The sequence below is a fragment of the Aulonocara stuartgranti genome (assembly GCF_965226115.1).
Source record: "Aulonocara stuartgranti genome assembly, chromosome: 10".
Classification (NCBI taxonomy): domain Eukaryota; kingdom Metazoa; phylum Chordata; class Actinopteri; order Cichliformes; family Cichlidae; genus Aulonocara; species Aulonocara stuartgranti.
In genome coordinates, this window is record NC_138946.1 from 28,852,957 (window position 1) to 28,869,681 (window position 16,725).

The 16,725-nt window shown below is 38.8% G+C and overlaps 2 protein-coding genes across 7 annotated transcripts in view; both read left to right on the forward strand.

Moving 5' to 3' along the window:
- bbx (BBX high mobility group box domain containing) overlaps nucleotides 1-6,516 on the forward strand; it is a 49,646-nt gene extending 43,130 nt beyond the window's left edge. For all 5 annotated transcript variants that reach the window (XM_082549167.1, XM_082549168.1, XM_082549166.1 and 2 more), the window contains 2 exons: nucleotides 1,006-1,195; nucleotides 1,889-6,516. In XM_082549167.1, the coding sequence (XP_082405293.1) occupies nucleotides 1,006-1,195; nucleotides 1,889-1,967 (269 nt within the window). In that variant the 3' untranslated portion in view covers nucleotides 1,968-6,516. The remainder of the gene's footprint in view (nucleotides 1-1,005; nucleotides 1,196-1,888) is intronic.
- A 2,662-nt stretch (nucleotides 6,517-9,178) lies between these two features.
- Nucleotides 9,179-16,725, forward strand: part of vps11 (VPS11 core subunit of CORVET and HOPS complexes) — a 28,538-nt gene continuing 20,991 nt past the window's right edge. The window contains exons 1-4 of one of the 2 annotated variants that reach the window (XM_082547825.1): nucleotides 9,179-9,441; nucleotides 15,748-15,855; nucleotides 15,942-16,077; nucleotides 16,162-16,325. In XM_082547825.1, the coding sequence (XP_082403951.1) occupies nucleotides 9,256-9,441; nucleotides 15,748-15,855; nucleotides 15,942-16,077; nucleotides 16,162-16,325 (594 nt within the window). In that variant the 5' untranslated portion in view covers nucleotides 9,179-9,255. The other variant, XM_082547824.1, reaches the window with a different exon arrangement.

The following is a 16,725-nucleotide window of genomic DNA, read 5'->3' on the forward strand; positions in this document are numbered from 1 at the left end:
AGTTTTATGGTAAAGAGGGACCACTGCATTTATGCAAACTGGCATAATAAAAACTGAATCCACAGACTTTGTGAAAACTAATAATTTTATTCTTAAATTTACCACTTTATTAGATAAACCTGCTTAACTTCTTGTTAATGCAAATATTTCAACAGCCAATCAAATGGCAGCAGTTTAAGCATGCAGAGATGGTTGAAGTTCAAACCTAACATCAGAATGAGGAAGAAAGCTAGTCTGAGTAATACTCAACTATTTCAGAAACAGATCTACTGGGATTTTCCTGCACAACAGTTTCCAGATTTTCAATAAAATCCAGTTTGTCTAGGCAAAAATGCCTTGTTTGTGCCAGAGGTCAGAGGGGAATGGCAGGTGAGTGTCTAAAATGTATCCAGGAGTTTGTATCTCACGTATGGTATCGGCCACAATTTCATTGTACATGTACAAAAGGAATAAAGGGCTATTTTATTCTGTTCTACTCTGCTTAACGCATTCTTCAGATAAAAGAATTAGCGAAAATATTCACGCACTCGTACTCTGACGGATGCATCAGGGGGAACTCGAGGTTCTCGCCCAAGGATACTCTTACACACAAACATAAGGAGCTGGGATTCAATCTACCGAAATTCCAGTCGGTAGATGACCCTTTCTGCCACCTGAGTCACAGCATCCCCAAACATAAGTGTTTGAATATAGCTCCTTCCTTCTTAGTACACCCTTTGCTGTGATGTGTGATGCTACATGTGCTGTAGATAGTGAAAGAACTGAGTGAGAGCACATTTGACCAAATTCATTTCTACGTACCACATAAATCAGCTAATATTTACTTATATGATCCAACCATTTCTACTTTTTGGTGGCACGATACACTCTGGCATCTCATGTCATGACGGTTTTTGGTAAAATTATTTTGAAACTTAATATGTGAGCAGAAACTATTAATGACATGTTCTGAAAAATATTCAGTTATGTTCCTGAGAATTGTACATATGTGCTTTGTTACTACAGAAGACAAAACAAGGGACCTGAACCAGGACCAGGATAAGAAGCCATTACCACAACAGAATTTATGCAATGAAATGGGGTGCTATAGTCACAGAGGAGAGGAGGCAGAAAGAAGCACCATATCACAAGAGCTGCCTGCCTTGTTCAGCTTGGCTGCCCTCGCTGAGGTTGCAGCCATGGAAAATATTCACAGGTAGAGACCGGTTACCGTATGCATGGACTTGGCTTGTGATTGTTATTCTTTTGCTAACACTTAAGGATTGTAATATACCAGAGATTAGTTAGGTTTTATTTATTGGGTCATTTTAATTAAGGTAGGCAAATTTTTTTTTTTGGGGGGGGGGAGTATTCCTCACTCAAATGTTATAAATTTGACCATTTAAAAAAATAGAGTGCACTGCTAGCACCCTTACATGCTGCTGTCTAGAATTTAGATATCTCATATGAACCATTCAGTTCAGTTCAGCTTTATTTATACGACGCATCCATATGACTCATTGCAACCCAGTATTTTTATTTTCATTTCTACTCTCTGATTCAGCTTTATATCAAATGACTCTTTATTTGTGTTATTCAGCACTGCAATAACAAAGCTTGGAGAGTTATAGCATTTTTAATACTCTTTCTTTTTATTGTATATTGTGTTATTTTGGTTTTATGACTGATTTGTCTTCTGTCAAGAATGAAGACATGAAAAAAGGAAAGAAAAAAATGCTATTCATATGTCATATAGTCTTTTAGACTATGGTGGAAACGCAGAGAACTTGAAAGAATTTCCAAGAACTTTGCATTAAAAGACAATGGGCCTAGTGCTTGAAAGCAAAATCTTTAAACTAGTTTAAAAAATGAAGCATACTCTTCAGTCTCTCTTACTGTCTTGTTTCAGAGGTCAGAGAGGCTTGGCTGAGAGTCAGAATAACGAACTTTCCCAGACTCCAGTTCTCATCTCCTGCGCTGATCAGTGAAACTCTTCTGCTGTTCTGAGAAGCCACAACACGAAGGTTTGCATTGGATCTCAACTTTCCTCTGTGGTAGCCCCACACTGAATGAAGACTTGATCGAGAAGCTTTGGACATATTCCACCTTCCGCTTTGTGGTAAATTTCCTCGAAGGAGAAGGAGACCTTCTCCTCCTCCTCCTCTTCTTCCTCCACCTCCTCGTTATCTCAGTGTTTCCCCTTAAACCTTCTTTTGGTTTGGGGGAAAGATGCCTTTCTTAAGTCCATACATCCCCATCCCCACTCCCAGATATGCTAATAGGGCCTTTGAAAGTATCAAGCTATCAACCAGTGCATGGCTTCTCTTATAGAGATGGATGTCATGGGTTTATTGTACATGTTTATCAAACAGAGGCCATTTTAAAGTTAAGGCATTTTAGATGGAAAGAAAAAAGAAACTGCATTTGTTTTAGAGACAAATCAGCTTTCTCTCATCTTTTATACCTCACACATACACCTGCTGAAGAGTTCCCTCCACCTCTGTTACAATACCTCTGCATTTAAATAGCTCTTAATCCCTTTTAGCTTCAACCCAAAATGGCTTAAACCAGGGTAACCAACCACGATTGGTAGACCATTACTAACTTAGTCTTACGGTGTACTCAAACACTGAAGAAATCTTGGTTGAGGTTTGGATATGTGTTAAAATTGTGATGCTTTACTACAAAAGTGTGGTAACCGCAAATAAATGTGTTATAGCCTGAATATGAAAAGTAGACCTGTGCGTCACTTGCATGTAAACAAGGAGCCCTGTCTAATTTCTAGCAGTAGAATCACAGTGTGGCTGTGAGGCTTGTGGGGGAAAAAACACATTTTTGTGATGGGGAGATTGAGGAAAAGTGCTTAAACTATAGTCTTAACCCTCCCACCTACACCCTCTTTGCCACCAGAAAGCCCTCAAGCAGCTTCTTGCTCAGTGTCCCAAAGTCAGTGCAAACATTTCTGAAAAGTGAATGCAGTTTTTGTCAATACTTGATCTTATTGCAGTTTGCGTAGCAGTTAGAAAGGTTAATTTATGTGTACGTCTTACTTCATGAAAGAGGTGTTTTGCTTGTTTATACCATAAAAATAGACTAATCTTAAGTTTAAATTGCTCATGTAACGGGGTAATAAAATGCATCATCTCCACCAGAGGCAGTGTTCTTACTTAAGTCAGTAGTATCTTTAACACCCTCAGGACCTGGCTAAAACCAGCCACAATTTCAACATAGATGAGAGCAGTCTCAGTGGAATATATGTGTGTTTACATATATGTATGTATATATATATGTATGTGTGTGTGTATATATATATATATATATATATATATATATATATATATATATATATGTATATGTATATATATATATATATATATATATATATATATATATATATATGTGTATGTGTATATATATATATATATATATATATATGTGTATGTGTATATGTATATGTATGTATGTATGTATATGTATATATATATATATATTCATTCCACTGAGACTCCTGTCATGTATGTACCACGAGGAGCCTTCCTCTTTGGAGACCAATACTTAGATTCAGTCACATTTAATAACTTTTATAGCTTTTAGCTTTCTATTTGATCGTTCTTTTTTGGGTGTGTGTTTATGATATTCTTTCAACTAAGTCCCTTAAGAACTTCACTGTTTTTCCTGAGGTGAAGTTTACTGGATTAGGACTGTTGTTAAAAAAAAAAAATTAAGCTCACGGATGACAAATGTGTCTCTACTGTGATAAGCAGAGAGGCACCAAAAAATGCACTGTCTTCAAATAATGAGGTGTCTTTCAGTGCTTTCAGACACTTAATGACAGGAGACAGAAATATTGTAATATTGGATCTCAGAGAAGTCATTTTTTTAGAAATACATTATTTCAGAGTCATTCATATCTTATATAGGCCTTACAATGCAAATATTCCTGTACATGCAACAAGTCTTTAATTCATCTAAGAACTTGTTTTATTAAAAAAAAAAAAAGAGTCAAAGTTAAAGGAACCCCAAAATGCTTTATGATAATCCTAAGAATGGATGTATGTAGTTTTTTTCTGATATAAAAGAAAGTTACATTTCTGTCACTTGGTACAATGGTAAACTGTATAGTTCTTCCACTGGTGGAAATCAGTGTAGTTCTTTGTAAAGACAAAGAAGTTGTCTTCCCCCAGACCACACAGAGAAAAAAAAGAGACAGATACTAGCTTGTAGCAAGTGAGTATGTTGACATTTGCCAAAGAAGGGAAAGGTATATTCAGCCACAAATCCTGCTTTTTTTTTTTGGGGGGGGGGGTGCTCTAGATTGTTTCTTTTTGTTTGTTTTTTAGGTATTTAAATATTCAGGTAACATTATCAGCACAATTCATCCTGTGTGGGATACAGAGTTGGAATTAAGTGCAACAAAAAGGCACCACTAAATGCCTGTATATATTCAGTATTTGCACCTTATGACCCAAGGCAAAATGGTCATGGTCTTGGAAGCATATATAAATTTTACCCACTCTGTGGAAATTATGCATTTTAATGATATATGTATACAGTGTCATGGAAAAGTATTTGCCACCTTGCTAATTTCTTTGTTTCTTTGCCTGTTTGTGAAACACAGAGGTTTGAGAGCATTAAACAAAACGAATATTAGACAAAGATCCAAGTCCTTGGTGGCAAGAACTCATACACTGCACTCAGTCATCTCTGATAACTGGTGATTTTTTTCATAGTGCTGTGGAGGAATGTTGTTACATTCTTCTTTGCGGAATTGAAATCTGCCACATTGGAGTGTTTTAAGAATGAAAAACCTTTGACTAGGCCACACCAAACCCCTCACAGGTGGACTTTCTAGTGTGGTCTCTGGTAAGTCCAAATTCTCCTTCAGGATTTTCTAGTAGAGAGCAGAATTAATAGTTTAAACATTCATGCAAAGTCATCTGGGTCCCAGACCTCACACTACCATCATACTGTTTAACTGTTGGTATGATGTACTTTTTATGAAATGCTATTTTGGTTTTATGTTAAATTGTACGAAATGTATAATTTCCAAAGGAGTTCAACTTTTCCCTCGTCAGTCCATAGAGTATTTTTACCAAAATTCTTGGATCATCAAATTGGAGTTTTTTTGTTTATTTGTTTTTTGACAGCAGTGGCTTTGACCTTGGGTCTCTTCCATAGAGATCCCTTATTGTTGAATCATGAACACTGCTTCATAACTGAGGCAAGTGAGCCTTGCTGTTCTTTACAAGTTGTTCAGTGTACTCTTGCAGTAATTTTGGTAGGCTGGCCACTCCAGAAAAAGAATCCCACTGTTCGCTGGAGTCTCAAAGCCATAGAAATCCTTTCCAGTCTGATAGATGTCATCTTTTTCTTTAAGTTATGGGATGATGTCCTTTCGTTTAGCCTACTTTTCTTTGTCAGACAGGTTCTGTTTAAGTAATGTCTTAATTCAGCAGGTCTGGCAGGAGTGTGGATAGTGAAAGTGAACTCGGGTTTCTAAAAATGTGGTTCATCACAATTTATTATGTAACATGTTGGGGCAAATACTTTTTCAAGGCACTATGTGTGTGTGTCAGTAACAAAACCACACATCTACAATACAGCCATAATTTTGTCATTTTCCCTCACTTTTTCTACCTAGAAAATGCTTCTATAATGTTGAATTCCTATATTAATGACCTAAATGATTATAATACCCTTTTGTGTTAGCACTGTCTTCTTGAATGTAATCATTTTGTACCTGTATTTTTCTAATTCAGTCTTGATTGTACTGTATTGTATGCTATGATGGTATACTGTTTCTAAGGTACATAGTTGTTACAACCAACAGTTCTCATGACAGAAAAGCTGCTGCACCTTATAGTCACTGGAAATGTGGGGCAGTTTTAAGTCCAAAGGACTGTCATGTCACCATCCATAAGACTGATAAAAGAAAGATTTGTGCATATTGAGTGGTTGGAAAATCTCTTTCCCTGGTTTGTTACTTTTTTCCTTTGCAGTAAAAGTAAAAGTCTGTTCAGAAGAGTTCAACTGGGACACTTCTGCAATCACAACAATGAAATGCTTGAGTCCCGGTTTATTTATTACTGCTCCTTTTTATAGTTTTAGTCAAATAAAAAAACAAACAAACAGTGAAATATAGAAATGAATATGCATCTGTTTATACATGCACATGTATAAGGTTATTTACCCTTTACTGGATGTAGATCATGACTTTTTTGTGATGAAGAGATTGTCGGATCTTCTAAGTATCTTTCCTCCAATAGGGTTGTATATCATGTGCTTACTCTAATTTATGTTACTGTAATCATTATGAAACGTCTGTTTTTGATTGTTAAAGCCCAGTTGTTACATGCAGCCTTGCCTTACTGGAACCCCTGCTTAGTGTGGGATCCCTTAGCCACCCGACCTTCCATACCCCACATCGTCCTAAACTATGTCATGACACTGTTTGCTGATGCAACTGTTATTCCTTTGACACTTTCTTCTGACGCAACTTTTGCTTCTTGAACACCTATTAAAATAACATCTACTACATCTGTGTGGAATAAGTGTTTTTATATACATTCTTCCATTGCCTCATTATATTTATAATGAACAGCTAGTGCCCTGTTTTGTGTGTGTGTGTGTGTGTGTGTGTGTGTGTGTGTGTGTGTGTGTGTGTGTGTGTGTGTGTGTGTGTTAGGGGTGGGCTATGAGGTGCCGTAAGGGACATTATTACTGAAACGCTCTCACACACACTACTGAAATTTTAGCTCTCACACACACTACTGAAATTTTAGCTCTCACACACACTACTGAAACACTCTCACACACACTACTGAAACGCTCTCACACACACTACTGAAATTTTAGCTCTCACACACACTACTGAAACGCTCTCACACACACTACAAACACAAATAAATATACCAAAAAAATAGTTGATAACTGTACATGGACCACAGCACAACCACCATACTAACGTTGTTTAAAACAGATCTGACCTGTAAAGGTGTCCTGTGGAATCTGCCAATACGGCGAGAGCAGCAGGTTCTTTAAGTCATGCAAGTTGAGAGGAGGGGACTCCATTGATCAGACTTGGGATTTGGGAGGATTATCCATTTGAAAGAGGCCACTGCCACGAAGGGGTGTACATGGTCTGCAGTACTGTTCAGGTATGTGCTATGTCTAGAAATGACATCCACGTGAAGTCCAGGACCCAGGGTTTCTCAGAAGAATTTTGCCCAGAGTGTCACACTATCCTTGCCAACTTGCTTTCCTTCCCTCTTGCTGCCATGGATAGCTGTGGATCAGTCCCCATCTTCTCTGGTCTGCATGCCAAATATCCTTGGGCAAGATACTAATCCCATGCATGTCAATGTTAGATAAAAAGCACTTACATAGCAGAGCATAGAAAAAAGTGCTTGTGCGAATGGGTGAACGAACCAAGTTGTCTAAAGTGCTCAGAGTAGAAAGGCGCTATATGAGAACCAGTCCATTTACCATCTCGTCCACAGATAAATGCTGCACATGCATCTGTCTGTCCTCATCACGTAAAAGAAACCGTGATTCACCAGATCAGACTACCTTCTTCCAGCGCTCCAAGGTCAAGTTTTGATGCTCACATGCAAAGGGACTGTGACTGACCTGTGACTTTGCAATCCCATACAAAGCAAGCTGTGGTGCACTGTGTTTGGACTCTTATATGAAACTCTTTTCTGCTATTTCTGTTATATTAGCTCTTTTTTTTTTTTTTTTTAAATATTGTACCACATGGGCCAGCCTTTGTTCCCTGCGCCAATCAATGAGCATTGGGCGCCTATGTCCCTGTCACCGGTTTACTGGTAGCCCTTCCTTGGACCGCTTTTGGTTGGTACTCACCACTGCAAGATATTTTTTAAAACACAAGTGTAATTTGGTCTTGCATTCTTTTAGTTTCTTCTCCACATTCAATGGCTGATTTTGTTTTAGGTCCTTTGATATCAAATATTCTATTTGTAATTAAACAAGAATATGTCAAATATCTCTTTGTTGTGTATCATGGACAAAAAGAATTCACTTTTTTAGTAGGATTGGAATTCAATTTCCAATATTTTTGGAAGATTACATTGGCCTCCAGCAACACTGTGAGGAATGCTGGAGTTGTTTTTGATCAGGATATTTCCTTCAATGCACATATTACACAAATATGCAGGACTGCTTTCTTCCATTTCCACAATATCTCCAAAATTAGAAACATTCTGTCTCAAAGTAATGCTAAAAACTAGTTCATGGAACTGTTACTTCTGGGACTTCTGTAATTCATTATTATCAGTCAGATTATCAGATTATTATTTATCCTAAAACTCCCTGATCCAAAATGTTGCAGTAAGAATCCCTGGCATTGGCACTTGCATGCTCACTCAGCCCCATTTATCTCAAAGACCTTATAGTACCCTATCAACCCAATAGAGCACTTCACTCTTCAGATTACCGGCTTACTTGGTAAATAGACGGATTCTTATATAGCACTTTTCTACTATCCTAGAGTATGCCAACTGCTTGTGACTTTACTTGTGGCATTTAAAAGTAGAATGGGAAGCAAAGCTTTCAGGCCTCTCTTCTGTGGAGCCAGTTTCCAATTTGGATTCAGGAGACAGACACTATCTCTACTTTTAAGATTAGGCTTAGTGGCGCAAAGGTCAGCACTTTGTGAAATAGTCCATCTGTCACAAGCAACCTTGCCAAAGTCACTTAAACCACTTTTCTTCCTCATTCTGAGGTTCGATTAGAACTTAAACAGGTTTTTTCAACATTCCTAAATACACTAAGGTACTGTGACTTGATTGGTTGATTAGATATTTTTGGAGGATCTGCTAAACAGGTGTACCTAACGAAGCCCCAGTAACCCCCCTCTCACCTTTATCTGTACCATATATAACCAGTGTTGGGGAGTAACGGAATACATGTACCGCGGTTACGTATTTAAAATACAAAATATGAGTAACTGTATTCCGTTACAGTTACCGTTTAAAAAGGTGGTATTCAGAATACAGTTACTTTGTTGAAATAAATGGATTACACTGCGGTACTTTCCTGTTTAATATTGTCGCGGGTCAGGACTGTTTGGGTTTTGTTTGACAGCTACGTGCTGTTGTTCCAGGCGGCAGCGTTACGGTTGCCATGGTTACAGGGCGACGCTCTCTCTCTCTCTCTTTTGACTGTGTGTTTCCTGAGAGCCTTTTCGTTGTTGTTGTTGTTGTGCTAAGCTAACAGGCTGAATGCTACAAGCATAGCTCTAAAGAATGTAGCATCATGGGCAGTGTAGTCCGTGTTGCAGGGAGAATGGACTGCCATACACGTTATGGGTCTGTGAGCGCGAGGAGGGAGAAAAAGGGGAGTGGAAAGGTACGAGTTGTCGTCGAGGAAAAACGGGAGCTGGAAGCATGTAAATATAATAATAACCACTGCAGCCAAGAAGAGTGCCTGACGAGCCCAGTTGTAAGTAAGCTATTAAGACTCGACTGTACACCGTGTTCGTGTTTTCCTCCGAAAACAATAAGTTCCGTTGGAGCAGTCTTTCAACGCCTCTCTCTGTCTCTCTCAAGAAAAGTTGACCCACACAACAAAGTAAAGCTATTTTTCGGCTACGAGCCGACAGGGACCCCGCTGTATTAGTCAGAGGTCCCTTTACCACAGTTCGGAGTCGCGGACCTTCAGTAATAGTAATAAATCACACAGCAATAGTACATTCACGTTGTTGTAAAAAGCATGATAATATATTAAGTAATCCAAAGTATTCAGAATACGTTACTGTCATTGAGTAACGTAACGGAATACGTTACAGAATACATTTTGGGGCATGTATTCTGTATTCTGTAATGGAATACATTTTAAAAGTAACCTTCCCAACACTGTATATAACTGTAAACTGTATAACCGCTGCCATAGCTGGACTGGCCATCGGGCATACCGGGCATCTGCCCGGTGGGCTGATGGTGATTTTTCGTTTTGTTTGTTTGTTTTTTTTGTAACGGTATAAACAATGAAAGGTGGTGGATTGGCCAAATGGTCATGATCGACTCTGGGCTGGACCAATTACAGCCGATGAGGTCGAACTTTAAAGTTCTGTATTTTGGTGTAAAGGAACGTCATTTGTCCCGAACTTCAGCAATTTTTTTTATAAAAAAGACACAAAGCTGGAGTTATTCTGTGTCTTTACGCTGCATAGCTGCCTCTTCTTCTCTCATTCTCTCCCCCTCCATCTCCTGTTGCTACTTCAATCATGAAACTCATCAATGATCAGCTGATCGGCTTTGCTGTCCTAAGTCCGTCTCGTTTGTTTATCCCCCACTTTGCGCCAGAAAGACGAAACCAGCGGATGTCGCGCTAAACAACAGCAACACGTTTAAGCTTGATAAGCTGTTGTTATAATTTATTTGATATTACTTTCTAGTATCAGCTGATGTTTGCTGGAGCCACAGCCGTAAACTTTTCTTTCTTATTCTCATTTAAAATGTCTAGGTTTTAATAAATACAACCAAATCTTACAACCAAAGTGGTCATCTGATGTAAAATATATAAAAATTCATTATTGTATATAGTAAATATTAAGTCTAATATATGCCCTAATAAGCTATAGTACCATGTGTGCAGTCTGCAATTCTGTTGCAGAAAGATATTGAATCTATTTAATTACTGTAGAAAAATAACTGGTTTCTGTGCATTTGTTTTACCCTGGCAATACATTAAAGTCGATTACGTCGATTAAGCATCATGAGGCGGAGGGTGGGGGGGGGTGGTCCCCTATTTTTTTTACTGGGAGTTGGCAACCCTGCTAGTTAGGTATATGTAATTATTGATTAGGTTGTTTGATATTTCTGGTAAGTAAGTACCAGAATAGGGAGGATGGTGTAGGTTTAAGTTTATTAGATTGATACATATATACCAACAAGACAGTGTACATCACTGTCACAACAGCATTTGTTTTCATTCAAAGGCTTTATGGCTTTTCCTATAATACCTGGTGGGCCGTTCTCTAGTCAAAATGCCCAGGCTGATTTTTTTGTCCCAGTCAAGTCCTGACCGCTGCTATATGAACAAATACACACATTTTTCTCTGCAGGGCCCTATTTCAGGAAGCCGGTTTAGTGCAAACTTTGAGTAAGTATACCCTGAGTTAACGAAAACTCTGGGTTTTCGGTTTCACAAAGCGAGTTTAGATTAATTCTGAGTGAGTTACTATGACGACACACTCCGTGAAGCTAACCTGCCCCCTAGCAGGTTTACTTCAACTAACCCTGACGTTCTCTGCCTCTTTGTCGGAAACCTGACTGTAGGAAGTGTCAGACATGGCGTGCCCCTTCCTTGAAGAGCCAGTAGATGTTGAAGCCCAAATTCTCCGCAGAGCTCTCCGCCGGGAGAGAGTGATTAGAGCGCGTTTGGACATTTTATCATTTCCTGATGATTTCCTGTGTGAACGTTACCATTTTTCAGCACAATCTATAATTTATTTGAATAACATCCTCAGGCCTAATATTGCTCATGTGACACATCGCGGACATTCTCTCAGTTCTGTACATATTATTTGTATTGCACTTCGGTTTTTTGCAAACGGGAGCTTTCTGTATAATATTGGTGACGCTGAGCACGTTTCCAAGGCTACCGTCTGTCGGGCAGTCAGGAATGTTACAGTTGCACTGAAACGTCTCCTGTACTCGTTTGTGGTGTTCCCCGGTCATAGACCCACACGATTTATCAAAGAGGGATGCCACAAAATTGCAGGTATCAGGATGAACAAAACTTAATTCATGATGTGGTGATATTTGAACTACTACTTAAATTTTACATTTATTCTCACGGTTCCCAGGCGTGATTCGCTGTATAGATGGCACTCACATTCCAATCATTGCTCCTTCAGTAAATGAAGGAGACTATGTGAACAGGAAGTCTTTCCACAGCATTAATGTACAGGTACATAGTTCCCTGTAGCATTTCAAACTAACAAATTATTTCACTATAGTAATGGATGCTAATTTGTGTTCTCTGCACTGTGAAGATCATATGTGATGCTGCCAACATTATCACAAATGTGGAAGCCAACTGCTCAGCCTCTGTGAGTGGTGGTGGTGGAGGACCCCCACCTGTTTTTCGGGCCTCCGCTTTTTTTTCTGTTGGCTATAACGGGTCACATTTGAGCATACAGAGTAAGCAAATATGTACTTGTAATGTGCTCAGATAATTTCAATAAGTGCTTGCAGAAAGAAAATTAATGTAGCCTCTAACTGCAATTGATTTACATCGGACAAACAGACCAAGCACTATGGCTCATAATACAATTACACCACCTGTTTGGACTATATTTTTATATTTCATTTTTACTTGCTGCCAGGAACGTTTGGGGCCTGTTGGGTTGCACCTGCGCTCACATCACGTCACAAAATAAAATGTATGAAATAAAAAATAAAATATAATAAAATAACGTGTTAAATGGGTGGAAATCCCTAGATCAATGTTTAAATTAACACTCACGCATTGACTCTGTCGGCTATGTTTTGCCATGCATGCTTCCTTTCTTTTGCAGCTGAGCCTGTGTTACTTTTTTTCCGCGGAATTTGCATGTTATCGGCATATGCTGCCATCAGAATTTCGGCCTCAAGCGCTGTAAAATACATTGACCGCGCCTTCTTTCCCTCCGTCTCCATGGTGACTCGCTTAATCTATGCTCCACTAATCAGGGCTTTATGTATCCTCGTGCGCGCGCTTAACTTGGGGTTAAAGCAACTCCGCGTTGACTGAACTACTTGTTATCAGCCTTTCTGAAACCGAATATTCCGAGTTGGACAGTTCGGGGTTACTCAACCCTGAGTATCGTTTTTCACTCTGAGTTTTCTAAACCGGCTTCCTGAAATAGGGCCCAGAGGTCTGCCTCATGCCTGCTATAGCCAGGAAATGGAGAACCAGCGATTTGGTCATGTGACTCACGTGTCACATGACAACACCCCAGTCTGCAAATACTAACAAAATGGCAGCGTTCTTACAGTGGAGGAAATTTGTCTTCTTTGATAAGGATACGGTGAAGGACCCAGATGACAATGGGAAAAACTTTCTTCTCCCAAAAGGGATCTCGGCTTCTGACTCCGGTCGGGGTCATATCGTTCTCGGAGATATCCTTAAATGGCAACAGTTAGCTACATTAGCTGATGTGATGCTAGCTTGCTGATAACTGACGCTAAATAACCCAGAATTCGTGACAGTAAAATTTTAATTCAGGTAATGTAGAGCATATCTTCGAGATAAGTAACTATTGTCTTTGCAGGTTATTGAAGCAGTAGGTTGTAGGCGGCGACAGAGCTAGGCTGGCTTCGTTTTCTGCGCCATATCAATCTACATGCAAATGTATACGTTATCGTTGGAGTTGAGGCTCGACTGCTTGTGTGAGACTGCACGAACCCTCGTGGACTTCTTTCCGTCTAAAGCTACATTTTACGTATTTCCCACTTAATCTTTAGCTTTACTGGGAACTTGTAGTTAGTCATCGTGTTTATTCCAGCAAGAAAAAGTAAGGGAAAAGCCGCGTAAAGTTCGTAAAAAATAGTGTACAACAGAAAGGGTTGACATGCACACCAGCACGTTAGATGCTAATCGAGCTTATTATAACCGCCTTGCACGGGTTTCCGATGGAGACCCACAGGGCTTTAGAAAATGATTAATACTGGCCTAGTATCCGCCTATATCCATTGTATCTACATAAATAATATATTTTTTAATATGCACCTTTTAAGACACACCTTGGAATGAAAATGTGTTTTAAGACTATCTTTTAAGATGAATAGATGTTAAATAAATGTTGGGAATGTGGTGCGGGAGACAGCTCCAAAGATTAGGGGCCACTCAACTGAGATGTTCAGAAAATCATGAAACTGCAAGACTGTGGAAAAAGTTCAATTAAGAAGCAGAATCTTAAAATTGATTCACTATTTTACATGATGCCAGTTGAATGACAGGAGTACACATGGTCTCTGAAAGTGTTTCTGGTAATGACATGATCACCAACATTTTGGAAGGTTTAAGGCAATAGAGGTGTCTGTGGTCAGCCAGAGAGGATGGATTTACTGTAACCAGAGCATAAACAAGAGCTGTAAGGGATGGGCTTAGCCAACTACATAAATGTAAATCTCCAGACGGTCTGATATAATTTTAACCTGGGAGGGAGGAAAGATTAGAGAATTTCAGCTAGGGCAGTGCGATATGACCAAAATCTCATATCCCGATATAAGACATCTATCATCCTGATAACGATATAAACCACAAAAATGTAACATTTTCTGTAATTCTGTGAATCTCGGGCAGCTCGACTTGCGTGAAGTGTTTCCAGCTGGGCGTTGTTTACCTGGAGGCGAGTTTTTTAACCTTTGTATGAAACTATACATTTTTAGACATAAGTTGTAACGGCCGCCATTTTTTGTGTAAGTATTTATTACACAGCCTGCTGCTGGGAAAAGCCTATTCTAACGTTTGAGTATAAGGTTTATTTTTTAGCACCTGACGGCTCTTTTTTTTTGCTTCTCATCCGTAAATACTCTGCATAGTCTTTCAAGTGATTCAGTTTATTTTGAAAAGTCTCAACAGGATCTTGAGCTTTATTGTGAAAGGTTTATGTGGAAAATAAACAAGCGGACACGCGATGGTTATACCGTCATTGTTGCTAACAATGCATAAAAACAGGCGCTTGTCCGTCCATAGTGTGGTTATATTAAATATAAGAGAAAGAGTGAACTTTAAGAAATTAATATAGCCACTACAGTGACCATCAAAACGATGACAAAATATAGCCGTAAACAGTTTATTTTGCCACGCCTGGAAACAAACCATAGCGTAAAATGAAACGATAGACGTTTTTATATTGTCATCCGATATATATCGTTATATCGAACAGCCCTAATTTCAGTACACATAGAGATTTTTGGTTTCTACTAGAAGAACATCTGTTTTAGTGAGAGAAAAAGTTGAGACAGCGGAACTCAATTGAATGGCCATGAAACTATGTCATTTCTATGTCATTGGCATAGAAATGAAATTGAGTAAAAATCTGACCAAAACATAAATAATAAAATGGTGATCTAAGAAAGACCCACGTGGAAAAAAACCACTGACAACTGGAGCAGCACAAGTATAGTTAAAATCATAAATGATCTTAAGTTTCTGTGGCTGAAAACGAGACTGCAATTGTTTAAACAGGTTAAACATTGTCTAGTAAGGTGATAGTAAGTTTTTCTTTTGAAAGAAAAGGTAGTTAAGGTGAAAGGGTCTGCACCAGGTTCCTCAAGTGTTGGAATTATCACAATTGTTTTAAGAGCGGAACAGTTAAATTAGACAAGAGTGAATAACGTCAGGAGAGGGGATAAACAGGACTTCCACTTGAGTTGAAGTGGGTTAAGATGACAGGCAGAAGGCCTAGATTTATTAATAAATTCAGGTATTTCCTCATCAGTCACAAGTATGAAACTACAAAGGAAAGGAGTATGACACTTTCACAATATAATATAACTTGTGAAATTACTTGGAACCAGGTCTTGATGAATAATATTAAAATAAAATATACTGTGCATATAGTATGTAAGCATATACATTTATGTAAGTATATTGAAAAGAGAAAAGGATGGGGTATTTTTTAAATTAATTTTGCAGCAATTTTATAAACAGCTTTTTTGTATTTTAGAAATTGTTTTGTAAATATATTTATCCTTAACCTTTGTAGTGTTACATATGGAAGGTAAGATCTGGCTTTTGATGCGCTCCTTGCAGCTGATGTCTTTTCAGGCCTACAAGTTGCGAGTTACACATCTCTACCAGCTTAAGCAACACAGCATCCTTGTGTCAGTGGGTCAGGATGAACATGGAATAAACCCTGTAGTAAGTCTGATGTTTCCCAGAGAAGTCTCATTTTCAAAACACACATACAGAAACCACTGCTAAACTGAATAATTCTTATTTCTTAGGTAAAGGTCTGGAACCTGGACAAGAGGGACAGTGGAAATCCTCTCTGCACTAGGATATTTCCTGCAATTCCAGGCAACAAACCAACTGAAGTTTCTTGCCTCAGTGTGCACGAAAACCTGAACTTTATGGCAATTGGTAAGACTCGAAGAAAGGTTCTTTTGGTCTACTGACCCAGTCGTCATTCTGAAAGGTTATAGCAGATTCTGTGTTTCCTGGCAGGCTTCACGGATGGCAGTGTGGTTTTGACCAAAGGTGACATCACCAGAGATCGTCACAGTAAAACTCTGACTCTGCATGAGGGAGCTAGCCCTGTCACTGGCCTCGCCTTCCGCCAAGTAGCAAAAGTTACCCATCTGTTTGTTGCCACCCTGGAGAAAGTCTACGTAAGTCACCATGTGCTATACAGAAATGAGGACCATCCTGTGCAATATCTTTGAAATGTCAATTAATGGAAGTGACCTAACAGTCGCTACATTCCTTCAAAGTTGAACACTTTGGCATTTGCTATTCAGGGATCTAGACTAACTTTTAGCCACGGTTACTTAACAAAAGTTAAGTCGCACCCAAATTTTTCAACTGCACCGCTTAACACTGCAGTTTTACATGTTCACTTTTTTGTGGGGAAAATTGCTGTCCATATAGACAATATTCATTTGTAAATGATTAACTAACAATCTTGTCAGCACAACGTTCTTTATTTGGAGCACAGTTCTACAAGAAAGATAAGTTACTGAAAAAGTGCTTGTGTTAAAGTGCCAAAAAAGTATTAGTACTAGTATTGTA